The 19,431-nt window shown below is 42.3% G+C and overlaps 1 protein-coding gene across 15 annotated transcripts in view; it reads right to left on the minus strand.

Annotated features, from left to right (window-relative positions):
• Positions 1–19,431, minus strand: part of DISC1 (DISC1 scaffold protein) — a 371,616-nt gene that overhangs the window by 71,861 nt on the left and 280,324 nt on the right. For 12 of the 15 annotated variants that reach the window (XR_013530020.1, XR_013530019.1, XR_013530018.1 and 9 more), the window contains one exon: positions 9,811–9,871. The exons of the other annotated variants lie outside the window; for them this stretch is intronic. Coding sequence is in view for 8 of the 12 variants with exons in the window: in XM_054248129.2 (XP_054104104.1) it covers positions 9,811–9,871 (61 nt within the window). In the remaining 4 variants the exon portion in view is untranslated. The remainder of the gene's footprint in view (positions 1–9,810; positions 9,872–19,431) is intronic. 15 annotated transcript variants of the gene reach the window in all.

The raw sequence follows: 19,431 nt of genomic DNA on the forward strand, positions 1-19,431 counted from the left end.
CAAAGGGCAGACAGCAAAAAAAGCTGAATTGTTTGGATAATCAGGAGGTTGACAGATCCTTAATGGAGGGTATTAGCTACAAGCAAACATCTCTCTTCTTCCCACAGTTTCACCAGAAAAAGAAGGGATTCTATTCTGCTTTTATAAAATAAAACTTGGTGGCTCATGCCTGTAATCCCAGCACTTTGGGAGGTTGAGGTAGGTGGATCGCAAAATAAGGAGTTCGAGCCAGCCTAACCAACATTTTTTAGTAGAGGCAAAACACCATCTCTACTAAAAATACAAAAATTAGTCAGGCATGGTGGCATGGCCTACAGTCCCAGCTGCTCAGGAGGCTGAGGCAGGAGAATTGCCTGAACCCAGGAGGCAGAGGCTGCAGTGAGCCGAGATAGTGCCACTGCACTCCAGCCTGGGCGATAGAGCAAGACGCCATCTAAAGAAAAGCCAAAAAACAAAAATAAACTTGTTTTGTAATGTAGAGTTTCGTGGTTTCATAATTTCCATAGTGGGAGAAATCACCAAAGGCCACATCGACTTCAACAGACAGGCTTCAATTCAGTTAGAGAGACCACTTAGCAGGTAGCAATGAAAGAGGAGCAATGCTCCCAGTCCAGTCTCTGCAACCAAAACTCTCCTACTCATAAAAGAGAGACAGAACTGATGCAAGGAGCAGTCCCTAGCTGGGAATGAAGGTGGTCACAGGAGGGGGAAGAAAGAAGCTAAGAATCCCTCTCTGATTTTCTGAGGCTGCACAGAAAAAAACAAAGGTGTCAAGGCCGTTAAGAAGCCATGGGAAAGGCAGCAGGTCTTCCATGAAGACGTAAGGTCTGGGAAGAAGAGTGAGGTGTTTGACTTGTACCTGTTGAGCGGGAGAGGTGGAAGGCATCTTCCTGTCAGTGACAAAGCAATAAAATAAAAAGGAACAAAAAGCAAACAGAGGGAGAGGGAGAGGAGCAGCAAATTTACCGACTGCCATTCCTTACATTCATTTTCTCAACAGCACTGGAAATAAATTCAACACGGGTTGAAAATAGATTGCTTGCACAGGAATCTCAAAATTACCTTCCATAATTTAGAAAGTGTACTATATGTGGGATCTTAAAGAATTCCATTCATGGTTAAGCTCCTGTTACGAAGTGGATGAGCCGCTTCCACACCCATGAGGAAAATGAACATCTTTCTGTCAAATTTGGGGTAGGACACCTGGGTTAAGCAGACCCTTCTGCTTTCAGCTGTCATGCTTGGAAGGGCCACACACTTGAATAAGTCTCATAAATTCTTGCCTGAAGCCACCAAGAACAAACACATTTTAAGTTCTCTCTCCTCTGCCTTTTGTTATCCTGACCTTTCGATTTCTAAGTCTTTGCCTCTTGCACCTCCTTAGTGCTGACTTTTCTGTTACATAATTCGATCTTTCTTTCTTCCCTTTGTGGATGGGAAAACACAGAAGGCTGGTAGACCAGGTGGCCATATGCTGAATTTAATACCTGGTTTAATATTAGAACATAAGTAAATGAATATTTTTTCAACACCCTCTAATTTAAACTGTGTGCACTCATCAGTAAGAAAATTATGAAACTCCAATATTTGTTTCATAAATGGTATGCATGTATTACTGTATGCATATAAACATTTTTAAAGATAAAATATAAATGGATGAAATGGAAACATAAAACAGAAACTCTAATATGTTCTTCCCACACCCCAGTAAACTGTTTTGTTTGCACCTGTTTTTGAAACAATTGCTCTAAGTATTCCATCTTTGGCTAATTCCCATCTTCATTAGATTGAGGGCAGTTGGCAGTTGACAGTCTTTTTTAGCCATGACACATGAGCTCTGGGAGCCTTGGGTGAGGGAACAGATCTTGGTCTTTGAGGTGCTGCTCACCCTGCGGGCTGCCTCTGTACATTCATTAGCAGGGTGAGTTCACCTGGCTATCATTCCACGTCAGGATGTCCTATTGAAATTTTAATAATTAAAAAGTAAACATTGGTTTTTAAAAAGAGAACTGGATCATCTTTAGAAAAGTACATCAATCAGCCTCTAAATTTCAATGTAAATTTCAGATAACAGCATTGAGTTCTCGATAGTTCCTTCTAAAGCTAAGAAGGGCCTCCAAGGAGGTATTCAAGTATTTTCTTCTATGTCCAGAACAGATTTTAAAGATTTTTCTTTTGTCTTTTTTGATGATGAAAGTGTGAAGCACACTCAAATACTTGAGCAACACAGCAGAGTACAAGGGAGCAAAAATCACCTATAATCTACTAACTGCATAGTTTGTGGCAAAGGTGGTATGTTCAACTTCAGAAAAAAAGTAGACTTAGAATGAAGAGATTCTAGAAAGAAGAGAAGTGTTCACATTAGTCATGCATACAAGAGATTCCATCAGTTAAATGGAACCACTACACCCACCCTCACGGGGAGGGCTTGGCCCACTTGGGCCAGAGACAGGAGTTTGCCATCAGGCAATAAGAAATGTCTCCTGTAGAATGGTTAGAGATATAAGGGACATTTAAACAGGAACCACCTACAAATTAAAGACATCTGAATATTTCATTTGACTCATTAAAAAAGATAACAGCTTTGGGAGGCCAAGGTGGGTGGATCACGAGGTCAAGAGACCGAGACCATCCTGGTCAACATGGTGAAACCCCGTCTCTACTAAAAATACAAAAAATTAGCTGGGCATGGTGGCGCGTGCCTGTAATCCCAGCTACTCAGGAGGCTGAGGCAGGAGAATTGCCTGAACCCAGGAGGCGGAGGTTGCGGTGAGCCAAGATCACGCCATTTCACTCCAGCCTGGGTAACAACAGCGAACCTCCGTCTCAAAAAAAAAAAAAGATAACAGAGAATATGTAATAATTGGGAAAATAAAAATCAAAGCAAGTTTTGTCCATAAGAGAAAACAAGTTAGGATAAAATATTACACTTAACTACTAACCTCTGGAAACAATAAACCTGAAAGAATGAGAATAAGTGGGTCAAGCTCTTAGGAGTGAGTAGTTTTTCCTATTCTATTATATACCACTAAGATTTGATGCCAGGACAAATGGATTTGGTCACTGTATCTTCTCAGGTTGCCTTGACTTTTTGAATGTAATAGTGGAGAATAACATTTCAAGATATTTAAGTTGCAAACAAATTTTCAAGGAGGAACAAGATAAAATTGAGATGTATCCATTCATTCTTGCATTAAATACAATTTGTCTGTTGACTACATGCCAAACAGCATGCCAGCCACTTAGAATACAAGGAAAGTAAGGCACGGAAACCTTAGACTACCACTTAGAACACAAGGAAAGTAAGGTGCCATCTACAAGGAGCTCACAATCTAATAGAACTGAGTCAATGTAACCAATTTGTGTAAGTGGCTACCACTATGCAGGAAATAGGAGGAGACATGAAAGCATTTATAGAGATGGACAATTGTGCTGAGTTGTAAGGGTGAGTGTGAGCACAGGGGCTAGATCGGGGAGGGCTCTGCAAAGGTGCTGCGGTGGAGTGCAGCTGATGTGGGGGAACTGGGCTAGAATGGAGCATCAGTCACCTGGTGCAGGGGAGGATTACAGAAATGAGGTTGGACCGGTAGGCTGGAGCCCCCTCATGAAGAGCCAAAGTAGAGAGGAGGAGGGCATAAAAAGGACTGTGGAATGTATGCTGGATGCAAAGGGAGCCTATCAGGATGGTAATAAAGTCATTCTGGCTGTGGGAGAAGAGCAGGCTAAACTGTTGTGAGCCAGGAGAGAAGTGAGGCTGTTAGGAGATTTTAAGGGGCCAAGTTGCAAGTAGTGTGATGGGAATGGAGAGGAAAGCATCTATGGAATGACCAGGTAACTGACTGCAGCCACCCTCCTCAATATTTGGCTACAGATAAGGAGAAAAGGGGATACCTAAAACAGGTAGAAATTGAAAAAGAAATCCACAAAGGGAATCTCTTCTTTGTAGAAGGAGGAACAGGAATACATGCATCTAACTTATGACTCAGATGATTACAAGGCAAATCCTTGTTTAAATATACATTGAAAGTCCACACGTAATATTTGCCCACTTTTTGCTTTGCAATATGCAAGATGTGCTTTTGAACCACTGACAGCATTAGATACTTCCTAACTTTCTAATTCACTTGACATGCTTGATAGAGAGTGGATGTTGAGTCTACTGGAGTTTGCCTCAATATGTGGGTCTTCAGGTCTCTGTATACATTGAGAGAATAACAAAGATAGTGCTATCATTTGAATTTGTCCCCAAAAATGGTGACTAGCCAGATGTAAGCCTCTTAGCTCTGATCTTTAAGGATATGCTCTCCAGCATTCTAATGGAAAAGGAGCAATCCATTCTGTTCTCAGCTGCTTCCTCTCTAAAATCCTGTAAGACCAAGAGATGCTCAACAGTGGGAACAGGTAAAGATTTTCATCTGCTTTAGAGGATAACTTGAGATGTTAATCAAGCAGTCACTATGATGCACCACTGTGTCAGATATTAAAACTGTTTTCCTATTTTAAAATGTTGATCCTTTTGGAAAGGAACTGTGAAGGTGACAGATCATCAGTGGAACCCACAAAGTGTCTGAGAACAACCATAACTACTGGGCTCTGTCACAAGAGGTTCTGACAGTCATCAGGCTTTTGCAGCATCCACTCTAGCCTCCTGAATGGGAATAAAACTGCCTACTGCCAGAGGGGCTCCAGACTCCTGGGTGCTTTTTCTCCTCCCCATTCCATTGGTTCCACCTACCAGTTCACACAAATCTGAGCCAGGCCTCCGAACAGCTTGAAATAGCATGAAAAGAGCCCTCCAGAAGCAGGCTACAGGAAGGGCAGCACCCATCATGGTCATTTGAGACTGTGGCAGGATGCTAGGTAGCTAAGGTATGTGAGCCAAGAGGCCAGGGACAAGGTGGCTTGCAACATCAGCATGGCTGGAGAGGCACAGAAAGAGGCTAGAGATGATGGAAGATAAGCCTACGATGTTTATAAATTATTTGCATTAATTCATATATTTATTCAATCATTCATTCAACATCTATTTATTGGGAACCCCTGTACCATCCAGCACTGGCAGATTACTGAGCATACAGTCCTGAAGGCAGATTTAATCTTACAGTACCCGTCAAGGAGCAAGTGGAAAGACAATAAATCAATGCAAGCACTTCCCTGAGTCAGGGAAGATTTCATAGAGGAGAAATCTAAACCTCGAAGCCTGAATAGGAAGGCCTGGTGAGGTGAGGGGTGGGTTGATAGAAGCCCACCAGGGCATATGCAGAGGGGTGGGGGGAGCAAGCTATGCCTGAGTGTCATGGACAAGACCACCCAGCCTCAGTTCACTGCATCTGACCCTCCTGAAGATGAATTCACATCCCTAAGTATGGGTTAACTATATGAAATTGTCATTTTTCTAGGTAAAAATGGAATGGTTCAATCTAGTACTTATCAGGATGATATCCCTTAACCATGAGCCCTTCTAAATTAGTTTCTTTCCAGAAAAAAAAATGCAATGGCATTGGGAAGCATAAAGGAACAAGTATCAGCTGTAATAGGGTGATGATGGGGAGGTGATGGGTGATACTCAAGTACATGCAGAGGCCACATGGAAGAGCACTGTGTGTGTACACTGGAGAGCATATAAACATTTAGGCTTTATCCTTAGGACATCAGGTAGCTTTGTGCAATGACCAGATTGGTATTTTAAGATGCTTATTCAAAACCACCTGGAGAGGGTGGTAAGGGGGAAATAATGAACAGCAAAGCAGGAAAAGTTGCTATTATGATCAGAAGAGGGGCGCACATTGTCAGTGTGATAAAGGTAGGCAGGCTTGTGAGATACTAAAGAGGCAAGACTGACAAGACTGGGGACCTGAATGAGAGAGGAGGCGGGGAGCCAGCATGAGCCCATGGTTTCTGCCCACCCAGGCAGCCAGGTGGGTAGTGGCCATGCATTAGGCTGGATGAACAGGAGGAGGAGCTGCCATGGAGGGAGAGAGGATGAGTTCTGGGCATGACTGTTGTAATTATGTATGTAGGTTTTCATCCACAATTCCTGGCTCATAACACCCATACCCACTCCTGGTATTTCTCCCGTGGGCAGGTCATAAAAACCAAAAAATACCCTAATTTCCCCTTCCTTTCTGCCTTGGAGCTGGCCATAAAGAGATTCTCAGCTTTTGTACTGGAACCCTGCTGTTTTTGTTACTGTAGCTTTATAGTATAGTTTGAAGTTGGGTAATGTGAGGCCTCCAGCTTTGTTCTTTCTGCTCAGGATTTCTTTGGATATTCAGCCTCTTTTTTAGTTGCATCTGGCCTTTGGAAAGAATTTATACCCAAGTCCTCAAAAGCAATTGCAACAAAAACAAAAGTTGAAAAGCGGGACCTAATTAAAGAGCTTCTGCACAGAAAAAGAAACTATCAATAGAGTAATAGATAACCTACAGAATGGGAGAAAAGATTCCCAAAATATGCATCTAACAAAGGTCTAATATCCAGAATGTGCAAGGAACTTAAACAATTTGACAAAGAAAAAAATGAATAATCCTACTAATAAGTGGGCAAAAGATATGTCTCAAAAGAAGACATACAGGTGTCCAACCAACATACAAAAAATGTTTAACATCACTAATCATCAGAGAAATATAAACCAAAACCATAATGAGATGCCATCTCACATTAGACAGAATAACTATTATTAAAAAGCCAAAAACCAACAGATGCTGGAGAGACTATGAAGAAAAAAGAACACTTATCCATTGTTAGTGGTACTGTAAATTAGTTCAGCCACTGAAGAAGCAGTGCATAGATTTCTCAAAGAAATTTAAACAGAACTACCACTCAACCCAGCAATCCCATTATTGGATATATATCCAAAAGAGGATAAACCATCCAGCCAAAAAGATGCATGCACTCATGCACTGTTCACAATAGCAAAGACATGGAATCAACCTAGATGCCCATCAGTGAGGAACTGGATAAAGACAACATGGTATGTACATACCATGGAGTACTATGCACTCATAAAAAGAAAGAAATCATGTCCTTTGCAGCAACATGGATGCAGCTGAAGGTCATTATGCAGGAACAAAAAACAAATACTGCATGTTCTTACTTGTAAGTGGGAGCTAAACAATGGGCACTCATGGATATCAAGAAGGGAACAATAAACACTGGAGACTAGGAGAGGAGGAAAGGCAGCAAGGTTGGAACTAACTTCAGGGTACTGTGTCACTTCTTAAGTGACAGGATCAATCATACCCCAAACCTCAGCATCACGTGATACATCCATATAACAAACCTATACATGTACCCCCGAATCTAAAATAAAAGTTGAACTTATAAAAAATAAAAAAGGAAAGAAATTCTCTGACATACCTCATCTGACTATAGGTCATAGACCCCCATTTCAGAAGGAGTCCTACCCCATACCTGAAGGAAGAAATGCTGCACAGAGAAGCTGGGGAATCTTAACAGACAGGCCTTGTTGGGTTTTCCCACTAGTCTATTTGTGGTAGATCATACACTTTCTGTCCAGTCACATGGCTACCTGGATGTCCATGCTTCGATCATCCTATCCAGTGATGTCTCCACAGAAGGCCCAAGAGGACAGGGTACAGACAGCTTCTGGAGAGCTGAACATGTGGAGGTTCCTTGAGGATGGTGTGCCCAAGGAGGGCATGAAAGCTCAGTGCCCCTTCCCCATACCTCACCCCATGCATCTCTTCATCTGTATCGTATGCAATCTCCTTTACAATAAACCAATAAATATAAGTGTTTCTCTGAATTTCATGAACGACTGTAACAAATTCATTGAACCCAAGGAGAAGGGGCATGGGAATCCCAATTTCTAGTTGGTTGGTCAGAAGCACAGGCAAAACAACCTGGGTTGGCATTGTAAGTGGGGCAGTCTTGTAGGACTGAGACCCCAACCTGTGGCATCTGATGCTGTTTCCAGATTGACAGTGTCAGAATTGAGTTAGAGGACACCCAGCTGTTGTCTGTGGCAGAATTGATTGCTCACTTTCTGTTGGGGAGACACCCTCACATATTTCATCACAGATGCCTTCTGTGTTGATTATTGCACTGTGTGAGAACAGAGGAGAAGCAGTTTGTGTTTTTCCACTCAGGACTATTCAATCGGTTCTAATGATAAAAAGAAGGTAAAGGAAACTTTTCCTTTTACCTGAGTGGAAAAACACAAACTGTTTTATCATTAGAACCGATTAAATCCTACTGCCAACCACCTGAGTGCTTTACATGTGGTGTTTAAATTCACACACCAGCTGGGGAGGTAGGTGCCCTTCCTCCTGTTACATAGCTGAAACAAACTGAAGGTGAGGGCTTACCTGAGGTTCGGCAGTTTATATGTGAGAGAGCTGCAATTTAAATGGGCGTCCCTTTACCAATACCCATGTGCTTATGGCTACAACTTGCTACCCAATAACCTAACGTAACTTATGGTGTGTGCTGTGCTGATGGCTAAACCAATGGTAGCTGCAGATTAGATCAAGAAGGACGTGCCAGAAATCTGCTCCAAACACATGGGAGAGGAGGAAGGCCAGACTCAGAGCAGAGCACCTGACCCGGGTGCAAGCTCTCATTCCGCTCACCTCTGCCAACCACCTGTGTCAGATTCTCCCCAAATCTAGGAGCAAGGGAACCAGGGAAAGATCAATCAGGGGGTTAAAGAACTGCTTTCCAAGGATGAGAATAAATCCTATAGTGCCTTGCTTACCTTGAAGAGTAGGCCCTCTCAATATCTCTTAAGGGAAAAGCAGCATTTTAGCTCATGGCAGTGTCCTAGCAGACAAAGACTTAAGGCATGCATAGCCTATCTAAAGAGTTACTTAACAAATTCCAAAATAGTAGCTAAATGGTCTCTATAAAACTAAATGACTTCCACGGAAGAAAGCGCATTTTCAACTCTAGTACTTGTTGCCTTAATTAGGAACAGATTCTGATGACTGGGATTTATTTTCCTAAGTACACACCCACAAAAGCCAGAAACTTGTCACGCTGCAGCATCCCTGACATTTCTCAAAGATGAATTCCTAATTGGGTTTAAAAAGAAGCAACCAGAAATGTTCATGCTGGTTTTGATTCAGGATTCAAAACAGAACCTAAGAAGTGCATTTCTGCCTTACTCCAAACCATGCATAAACTTCTTTAAAACCCTTCAGGCTCCCTTCAAATACTAAACTTGAAAAAGGGGGAAAACAGTCTAAAGAATGAATTCTGAATTTATTATGGTTAAAAAGATTCTTCTTCTTTTTTTTGACATAGAGTCTCACTCTGTCACCAGGCTGGAGTGCAGTGGCATGATCTCGGCTCACTGTAACCTTAGCCTCCTGGGTTCAGGTGATTATCCTGCCTCAGCCTCCTGAGTAGCTGGGACTACAGGCGCACACCACCACACCCAGCTAATTTTTGTATTTTTAGTAGAGATGGGGTTTCACCATGTTGGCCAAGATGGTCTCAATCTCTTGACCTCATGATCCACCCACTTTGGCCTCCCAAAGTGCTGGGATTAAAGGCATGAATCACCGCACCTGGTCAGATTCTTCTCCTTCTTATGGAACGTGAAAACTATCCTGATGATCTCTTTAAGATACTTTTAAACATCTTAATCTATTTACTTTTTAAAAGAGAAGGTGAGGGCTGGCACCGGCTCTTTCACTTATGGGATTCAAAGAACTTTTTTGTCTCTTTCTTTGTTAATTTATTAGAGAAATTTGCCAGCCTTTTTCATTGATTCAACTAAATTCTGTTATAATAAAGACTCTAGATATGCCATGGAGTCTGAAACACGGAAATTATTAACCTTACCTGCACAGCTTATCCTCAAGTGTTTTCATGTACTTCACAGTGTTTTCCTTCACACTTTTTTCTGCGGAAAAAAACGGGAATCCAAAGTGAATGCGACTGCTGTCAAAATTGAATAAAAATCATTCAACTGAAAGCTCAAAGCCAAAGGATTGAGGTCAAGCCACTAGTAATCATAACATCCTATGTTTGGAAAACCCTCCAATCCATTGGAGTGGCTACCTGAAGTCATGAGTTGGGGAGGTCTTGGAGGGTCCGAGTGCCTCTGCTGGAGAAAGTCAGAGGCTGGGGCAACGGCACTGAGCTGCCCTTGCCATAGTCTTTCAAAGGCAGCTCACTGACAGTCTCTCAATGGACTAGGTGTGCTCCGTGTCTTCTACCTTTCCCGACTAGTAGCCATGGGCTTGGTTGCCAAATACAGGGAAAGAAAACCTTAGAGTGTAATGATTCCCATCGTACAGATGAACCAGAAGAGCCTCACCAGGGGTAGAGGAGGATTGTGGACCCTTTCATTGAGAAACAAACATAAACATGGGATTCTGCCAGTTACTAGAAATCAATTGTTCAACCTCCAATGAGTGATAAGATCAGCTACTCTTTGAGATAAACTCAGCGCTTCCTAACCACCAAATGTTGAAGGAATGAATGATTGCTATGGTTCAACAGATAAAACAGGCACTTTATGGATGAAGGAGATTTTATACACTTTAAACAAATTCTGATACTCCCCTTTTGCTCATCCAAGGAATGAAGGTGCCTTCCTGTCAGGGTGATAACTAACAGACATGCACACCAAGTGCCTGGAAGAACGCCTGAAGCTAAGAGGTTTCTAGAAAATGGTGGCTGGAATCATCAATGGTGCTGTCATTACTAGTACTATCGTTATTGCAGGTTTTATCATTGTTTTGATTCCAACCTTTATTCTGAAGGGTTATATATACTGAAGGGCTCATGCACGCCAAGGTTGGAGAATGTGCAAATGCAGAAGCCAGGCTGCCCAGATTCATGCTACTGGAGTGTCTGGGTATTTTTGGACTTCTTTAGTCAATGTGTATGTGTCAGGTGAGGGACAGTGGAACTGGAAAAAGTACGCTGACATTCCTCATAAAGAAACCAAATATTTAGATGGAAATTAAAACAAACATTCTGGTTCATTAGTCCATAAAAGGTAAAAAGATAAATTTACATAATGAAAACAACTGTTTAAGTTGGTGTCTTTTCTTATTGACTTATGCTGGTCTAACATACAAACTTAGTTATATTAGCTGGAGCAAGTATTGCAAGTTGGAATGTCCCAACCAGAAACGCCCTCTCTGTTTCACATCCCATACATATTTCTGTGCCACACACTGTTCTAGGCATGTGGGATAACTCAGTGCACAGAAGAGGTAAAGATCCCTGCTTCTGTAGTTCTTCCATTCTGGCAGCGAGGGATGCTAAAGAATAAACGTTAAAATTCCATAGAACATTAGAAGGTGGCAATGGGAATAAGGATTTAAGGGGGAAAAAAGAAAGCAAGTGAAATGGGGCTGTAGAGTGGTCAGGGAAGGCATCACTGGGGAAATGGCATTGCATAAAACTTTGCAGAGGGAGGGAAGAGGGAGTCGGCAGGCATCCTGGGAAGAGCAGAGCAGGTGGATGGAGCAGGTGGTCTGAAGGCCCCAGGGCAGGAGCACATCTGTTTTCTCCAACAAGTATGGCCGGAGCTGAATGTTCCATGGGGAGAAAAGGAACAACCCTGGTCCAATCATGCAGGTCACTGTGGTGGACTATAGTGTCAAAATGGCCACAGCAATCTTTCTGGTACCACATCCTCTTCTAGAACCTTACTGCTGCTTCCTGTCAAGAATTAAAATCTATTGCCCTTCTCTTGAATCTGAACAGACTGTGGCTGCTCCAGCCCACTGAGTATAATGGAAGGCGTTCTATATCTCTTCTGAGGCTAGAATCCAGCTTCTGCCAGGCTCTCTGTCCTGGGAACCCAGCCACCATATTGTGAGGCATCTCAAGCCACATGGAGAGGCCCTATGCAGGCATTTCAGCTGACAGTCTGGGTGATGGTCCTAGACTACATCCAGCACCAACCTCCAGATACCTGAGTGAATGACCTTTCAGGTGGTTCATGCCTTTGAGTCTGAGGGACCCAGACATCACAGAATGGAGACAAGTCACCTTCACTGTAGTTTGTCTGAGTTCCTGACTCTCAGAATTTTGCACATAATAAATGGTGATGTTAAGTCATTAAGTTTGGGGATGTTTTGTGGCATAGCTGTAGTAACTAGAAAACCACCGTCAGGATTTTGCATGTTCTGAGTGGAATGGAAAAACGCCGTAGAAGAATAAAATGAGACTGACCTATGGCTACTGTGTTGAGAATATGCCATAGGGGAGGATGGGGTGGAAGATGCAGAGGAGACCAGTGCAGTCATCCAGGAAAAGGTGATGAGGATGTGGGAGAGGAAAAGCAGACTCTTTTTCTCACCCATTACCGGGGCCATGGCTGACACCCCTATAACAAAAGACAGGTTAACGAGAGAAAGGCATGAGAAATTTATGTAACCAAAGTTTTATGTGATAAAGGAGCCTTCAGAGATGAAGATCCTAAGACCCAGGAAAACTGTCTATTTTTGTGCTTACATTCCGTGAAGCATATGAAGAATAGACAGCTGTGTAGAAATGTGATTGGACAAAAGCCTATGATCTAATGGTGATACACTTGTGCTCAGCATGGCCTGTTCAGAATCTTCTTGGCCTCTGTGTAGCATTCCTTCCCTCCCGGTGGAAAGGGGCAGGGCAACTGTCACATAAGGGTCTTATGCCCACCTTTCAGGGAAGGTAAGCAAGAGAATCCTTTATGATCAGCTCGCACACAGAAAGACAGTGGAAAGACAGCGGATGGTCAGAGTGACCTTTCTGCTTCTGGTGTTTTCCAGTTTGCAAGGTGCTGTACTTAGCAGCAGCATGTTCTATGTCCCAACAGGGACTGAGACTATTGCATTCGCAGGAGTCAGTGATAACTGGGCAGATTATAGATAGATTTTAAAGGTAGAGACAATGGGGTTACCTGGTGGGTCGAATGTCAGGTGTGAGAAAAAGAAAAGTCAAGGATGACTACAGGTTTTTACACTAAGCCACCAGAAAACAACAACAACAACAACAAAAAAACAAGAACAGAATTGCCATCAACCGAGATGGGGAGAATGAGAAGTGAAATGGGTTTGGGGAGATAACCGTTTGGCTTCGGATTTGTTAAATTTGAGAAGTTTTTAGACACTCAGTGGAGATGTCAAGTGTGAGGTTGGATATCTGAATCTGGATTGTGGGAAAGTCCTGGAAAAGAGACATTTGGATTGGCATTTGAAGCAATGAGACTGGACACTATCACTCAGGAAGTGGGAGTCACTTAAGAAGCCCTTGCTGATCATATGTGATGACATTAATATTGTGACAGCACCCCCTGAGAAAAAGGAAGCCATATTCTTATGTTTAAAAATATCTAGATGTCTATCACGCTAATCACTTTGGCAAGAAACTGAATGCTAAGCACCAGTTGGTGATACACTGGACCTGAGTGAGAACTTCTAGGCAGAGCTATGGGCTTTTCCTCTTGCCTGGAGGCTGCCATCCAAGGAGAATGCTAAGTTGAACTATTACTTTCATTGGACCCAACCCATCTCCCAGCCAGACAGCCTAAAACTACCGTGCACACATTCACGAAGCTGACTAACAACCTTCAAGATAGGCCAAGACTGTAGACAGGGAGTTTAGATTTTAAACTTCTAATCAATACGCCTGCAGACACACTCACTGAGAATAGAGCTCATCTTTTTCTCTCTTCTTACTCCTCTCCTCTTCCTTTCTTCCCTGCCATTTTAGGTCCAATACAGCAGGGACCTGTGAGAATCGTGATGGTAATAAGGTGAGGTTCCAAGAAGCATAGCGGGCACTCAAAGAAATGCTGAATACAAAAGGAAATGCTACGAAACAAGCAAGACCAGAGGACTACAGGCCGCCTGATCAGGAAGAAGCAGGAACACATTCAGATAGATAATTATATCAGATAGATAATTAATATTAGATAGATATTAATAAATAGAGGAATACTGCCTCTATTTATTAAGGGAATCTGATATCCCAATTCAGGCCATGATATCAGAGTAGAATTCATACAATGAGTTTGGTGAACCCAATGAAACAAAAACTTAGATTAACGGATTAGTAATTCAATGCCCTAAATTAGTGAAAACAGTGGAATGCATGAAGCAAACACACATCAATGCTACAGAAGTTTAATCTGGGTCCTCCTTCATGCAAGACACTATACTTGGCACTATTTAAATATGAAAAGGATGTGGCTTCCAGGGACACAGAGAGCTGTGGGGTCAGCGTCTTTAACACTGATTTCTCACTGGAGTACACAGAAACATTTCCCATAAATATTCATCATAAACAATAATCCAAAAATATCCCTATGAGTCTGATGGGAAAAAAAATAAATAACCGAGCTTCCCAGCAACAGCTTTTTCAATGTAAACACAGAAGTTGGAAGGTGGAAGAATGTCCACACGGAAGGCAGGAGAATGTTAAGTGAGAGGAAGTCCAACTAGGTTTCAATGAATTGTATCCCTTGCATAATAAAGGGACAGCAGTATTTGACATGAAAATAGCACAGGAAATGAGGAACACCAGACAGACTTGCTATCAGATTGAATGGAACAGTAATTTAAAGAAACTCCAGCTCCATCGCCCTCAATTAATAAGGAAGGCATCCTCAGATGGGATCAGTACAATACAATCTCACCTTTGAAAATGGAAGCCAAAGGGACCTCCCCAGTTTAGCATTAATGGCAAAGTTTGTCAAACATTAGCCATGCTATTGGAATTTTCTAAATTAACATGAAGTACCAAGTGAGACCTGGTCTACGTTTACAAAAATAAGTCATCAGATTTCAAAGATTAATATTCAAGAATCAGTTTAGACAAAATTAACTGCCAGTTAGTAAACTCTTTTGGAAGGAAGATGTGAAAGGCAAAGGGGCAATTCTAGAACTCTGAGAAATGTTCAGACATCTAAGGTACTGCCCATCTTGGAGTTAATGAAAGGGCCTCTGTTTGGATAATTAAATCATGCCCGAGGATGAAGAGGTAACATAATCCTAAAAGAACCCAGGAAAGTCAGCAATACAGGAAAACGGACTTGCAGCTGGAATGTCTTGGTAGGTAGGATGGCATAAGATTGTGTAAATCCTTGAAAGGCAGTAGATTCTTTCTATGAAGCCCTATATGAGTGAAATTTCACACTGAAGGGCAAATTGGAAATATCAACCATGATCCACTAAAACCTACAGAGTTTTGTCTGCTTATATTCAAATGGTATCGACTGTCACACTGGAGACCCGGTGTGTGGACATGCATGATATCAATTTAGCTGCCATTTTACTGGGCACTTCCTTTTGCAGGACCTGTTTTAAACACCTTATTCTAAACATGGACTAAATGATAGTATCAATGAAGCAGCTCTATCATTATCACCATTTTATAGTTGGTTAAACAGAACAGCAGTAAGGTTCAAAGTCACACTGCCAATGAGGGACAGTTGCAGAGCTCATTGTTACAGAACACACGATTTCCACTTTACGTAACGTTAGAGCAGCAAGTGCACACTGAATGAATGCATGTGAAATCTCAGCGCCAACAAAATGAAGCAGGCGTTCAAGGACAGTAAATTCAGGAAAGGCCAAAGGCTGTGCTATAAAAAGTCAGAGTTACAAGGAGTATTGACCATTGCAAAGACCAGCCATCAATAAATGAAAATCTCATTGTTTGTAAACTGTAGGGAAGAATGCTACTAGCATAACAGCATAAAATAAATTAACATTGTGTAAAGTAAGTTTATATATATTAAGAGTGAATAGACCAAGTAGTCTCATTTCAAAGTAGGTTTAAATGAGAAAACTATTAACAATTTTCTATAGCATATGTCTGCATTGGCTCACTCTCCCCAGTGAGAGGTTAATTACATGATTTTACTAAAAGATCTTGATTTGTGCCTATACATTTATTTATTTGCAGTATTTCTCTGCTATCACCTGTCTGCAGTAGTTCTAATTTACCTAGAACTCTCAAGAGAGGATTCCTGAGTTCAGCAGAGTTCAGTCTTTCCCAGGCTTTTGACTACTCATTATAAATTCTCTAGATCTAGAACCAAACAAACGCATCATTATCAAATTAGCAATGATTCATTTCTCATTGTCAGGGTATCATTCAGTATGTTGTTGTTAATTCTCTGTCTCTTTTTCTTTGATGTGGTTAAGATTTTACAGAGAGAAGGAAAATTATCAGATGTGGGTCCTACAGATTTAATAAGCAGTAACAAAGAAAGGATTTCTCTTTGGAGATATATTTGATTGTCATTCATACATTCATCTAATGCTTTATTATATTTTTCTTTTTCTTTCTTTTCTTTTTTTTTGAGACAAGGTCTCACTCTTGTCACCCAGGCTAAAGTGCAGTGGTGTGATCCTAGCTTACTGCAGGCTTGAACTCCTGGGCTCAAGTGATCCTCCCACCTCAGCCTCTTGAATAGCTGAGACTATAGGTGTGAGCCACTGTGCCCAGCCAATTTTTTTTTGTGTGTGTGTATGTGTAGAGATGAGGGCTTGCTTTGTTGCCCAGGCTGGTCTTGAACTCCTGGCCTCAAGCATTCCTCTCACTTCCACTTTCCAAAGTGCTGAGATTACAGGCATGAGCCACTATACCCTGCCTCTAATGTTCCTTAAATGCCTACCACATGCCAGACTCCGTGTTAGGCACTAGGGCCACAGAGGTGAATATGATGCTACCCACAGGCTCAGGAAAATAAGGCTTGATGACAGCAAGAGTCACATCAGTAGATGACCAATAAAAGCAACAAGTTAGATTCAGTGATAAAAGCAGCAGTCATTCTCGGAACATCATGGAGGGAGATTTGGCCCTGCTTGAGGGGGTTTAAACACGACTCCCCGAGGAAGTGACTGAGTTAGAGATCTTAAAGGATTTTCTATGCTGGCTGATGCAGGAGGAGGCATGGATAATCCAAAACAGCAGTTACACATAAAGTAAGACTTGTGTTTTAGCATAGCAGGCATTTCATGTCATGCCATTTTACCTTCTCAATAATTTCCAAATCATTTCCCTCCAAGTTTACATTACGATACTAGATGTACTACATGATCCCACACCAAAGGAAGACAGAGTAGCTACAGGAAATCAGCCTGCCCAAAAGCACAGGCTCTGAGCTTCTGTCACTGACTGCCCTAATAGCTGCACTTGAACGTGGACGTAAGATTGACTCATTCTTCCAGCTTTTCACCATTGAGTGACGCAAGTGAGAATGTTGAGTTATAGTAACCTCATGCTGGCAGAGGTACCCAAAGAACAGAGAGTGAGAAAGTGTTTTCAGAACTGGAACATCATCCTGTGACTTAGCTGTCCATGAAAAAAGTCAATTATTCCAAACTGTGTTGATGCCTTCGCTTCTGCTGTTTTGTCCTGTGGGGTGGTGTGTGGTTGCTGCTTCCCAGAGAGTCATCATCCTGAGAGTTCTACCCCATTGCCCTTGAACCCTGGAGCACATCTCAAAGACTTGTTGGTCTTGATACTCACGTAGGTAGACACAGCTCCTTGCTTAGACAGGAAGAGAGAGTGGGCAGAAAGAAGGAAAGGAGAAATGAGTAAGGGAAACTTCACCAGGTTTCAAGATGTTTGCTATGTGGCAAGTGCTTATAGTAGATAAAGCCCACGTTCCAATTTTACCTGCTGTGCCTGTCACTAGTTAATTGGGTATCATCTAATATAGTAATTCTCACTTTCCCAGTTCAGACCTGCTTCTACATGCAGTCTTCTGTCGCCCTTGAAGCACACAGCCTAATAAATCAGCATGAGTCAATGACAAAAGAAAAACCAAATGCTTGCGGTATGGAAAGCAGGTCAGTAAAAAGCTAACACTATCACTTCCAAGCAGGTTCACTTCACAGCCGCCCACTCACGTGCCCTTGTCAGATGCTTTCACTAAATGGAAAGACAGGCTAACTTTTCTCAGCAATCCCTGCTGACAGCAGCAGGCATATTTGGGTTTGCTTTCTTGCTTTCTGGTGCATATAACTGAGGGAGTTGTGATCTGGAGATTAATTTACAATATTTAAAAAATTGCTTACAATGCCTATTTATTGCCTTACCTAGTGGTTTGCATCTGAGAATATGCAGTCTCAGTCTTTCATTCTCCTGTTATTTCCCTGAAATACGGGCATAACACTCACACACACACACACACACACACACACACACTTTTTAAAATTCTTGATAGACAGAAAAAGGAAAAAATTTGGGGACTTTGTTTTAAAAAAATGGAATACTATCTTCTTAAACAACTCGTGTTTAAAAAAAGCCCCAATCCACACTTGATCTTCTTAAGCTAGGAAAAGTGAGCTCACACTGGGTGCTGGCAGGATGTTTCCACCTGTGTCATTATTTTGTTTAATTCTCACAATAACTCTCTAAATCCCTTTTGAGGATAAGGAGACTGGGGCTGCGAGAAGTTATTTCAAGGAGTAAATAAAATATTCAGGCCCACTTGGGTTTTATGCCAAAGGCTATGCTTTTACAAATACACAGTACTGTTGCCCAGTTGTGATGAAACATAATTTATGAATTTCACTGAGGGAATTTCACAGAAGGAGAGAATTTACTTTTCCCTCTAAAGCAGAGGCTTTACATATGTAACCGTTAAAAGACACAAGAGCTTGTGGGTCTGATGGTTGGTCTGGGCTGTTGCTGTTGGGAGAGATGCTGACACCAGCAGGAAGGCGCAGAATGTGCTCAGTGGCGAAGGATGGCACCCACGGTAAGGCTGCCAGATCCTGGACCAGGCGGTGTTTCTCAGGCTGGAGGTGCTCTCCTCAGCTGTCTTAGGAAGTTCCCAAGCGGCCAGCCCAGATACTGCCTGCTCCTTACACCCAATGGATTTGGCAGGAAAAAGGCCAAAGTGGCCACACGGAAGCACAAAGTGAGGTCAGAACAACTTCCTGTTTGAGGAAAGTCTTTCATTGGCTCTTAGGTTCCATTCACCACTCCACACCTTACTTCCACCCCAAAACACACACATGCCATCCACATCCAGGCACTGGCCACCACCCCCACATGGCCCCACTATCCATGACTGGTCACCTTTTGCTTATGAACCTAGTATCACTAGAAGCCAAAGATGCTAAGACAATGTGCCCGGCTAGTAAGACACACACACAGAGGTCTCCTCTTCTATAATATGCAGGTGATAGATACACAGGTGATGAACAAGTATCTGCTTCATTAGGACAAACAAACACCAGGTGGGAAAGGACCATGCACTACAACGTCTCCCAGTGAAGCAGCCTGAATGAAGCACCTTGCTTCTCCCCAGAGTGATTCATTTTCTAAAACCCTTTCATCTGAATAGCCCTTGGACCTATCCAAGAGGGGCCCCTGCCCTGGGCATCATGCTAGAGAACCCTCACTCCAGATTTCTCCAGACTGCACCTCCACAAGGTGAGGTGGTAACATGGCCAAAAGATGTGCCCCTTCTATTTTGGTCTGTGTTCATGGTACCCA

This window comes from Callithrix jacchus, chromosome 19 (genome assembly GCF_049354715.1).
Source record: "Callithrix jacchus isolate 240 chromosome 19, calJac240_pri, whole genome shotgun sequence".
Taxonomy (NCBI): domain Eukaryota; kingdom Metazoa; phylum Chordata; class Mammalia; order Primates; family Cebidae; genus Callithrix; species Callithrix jacchus.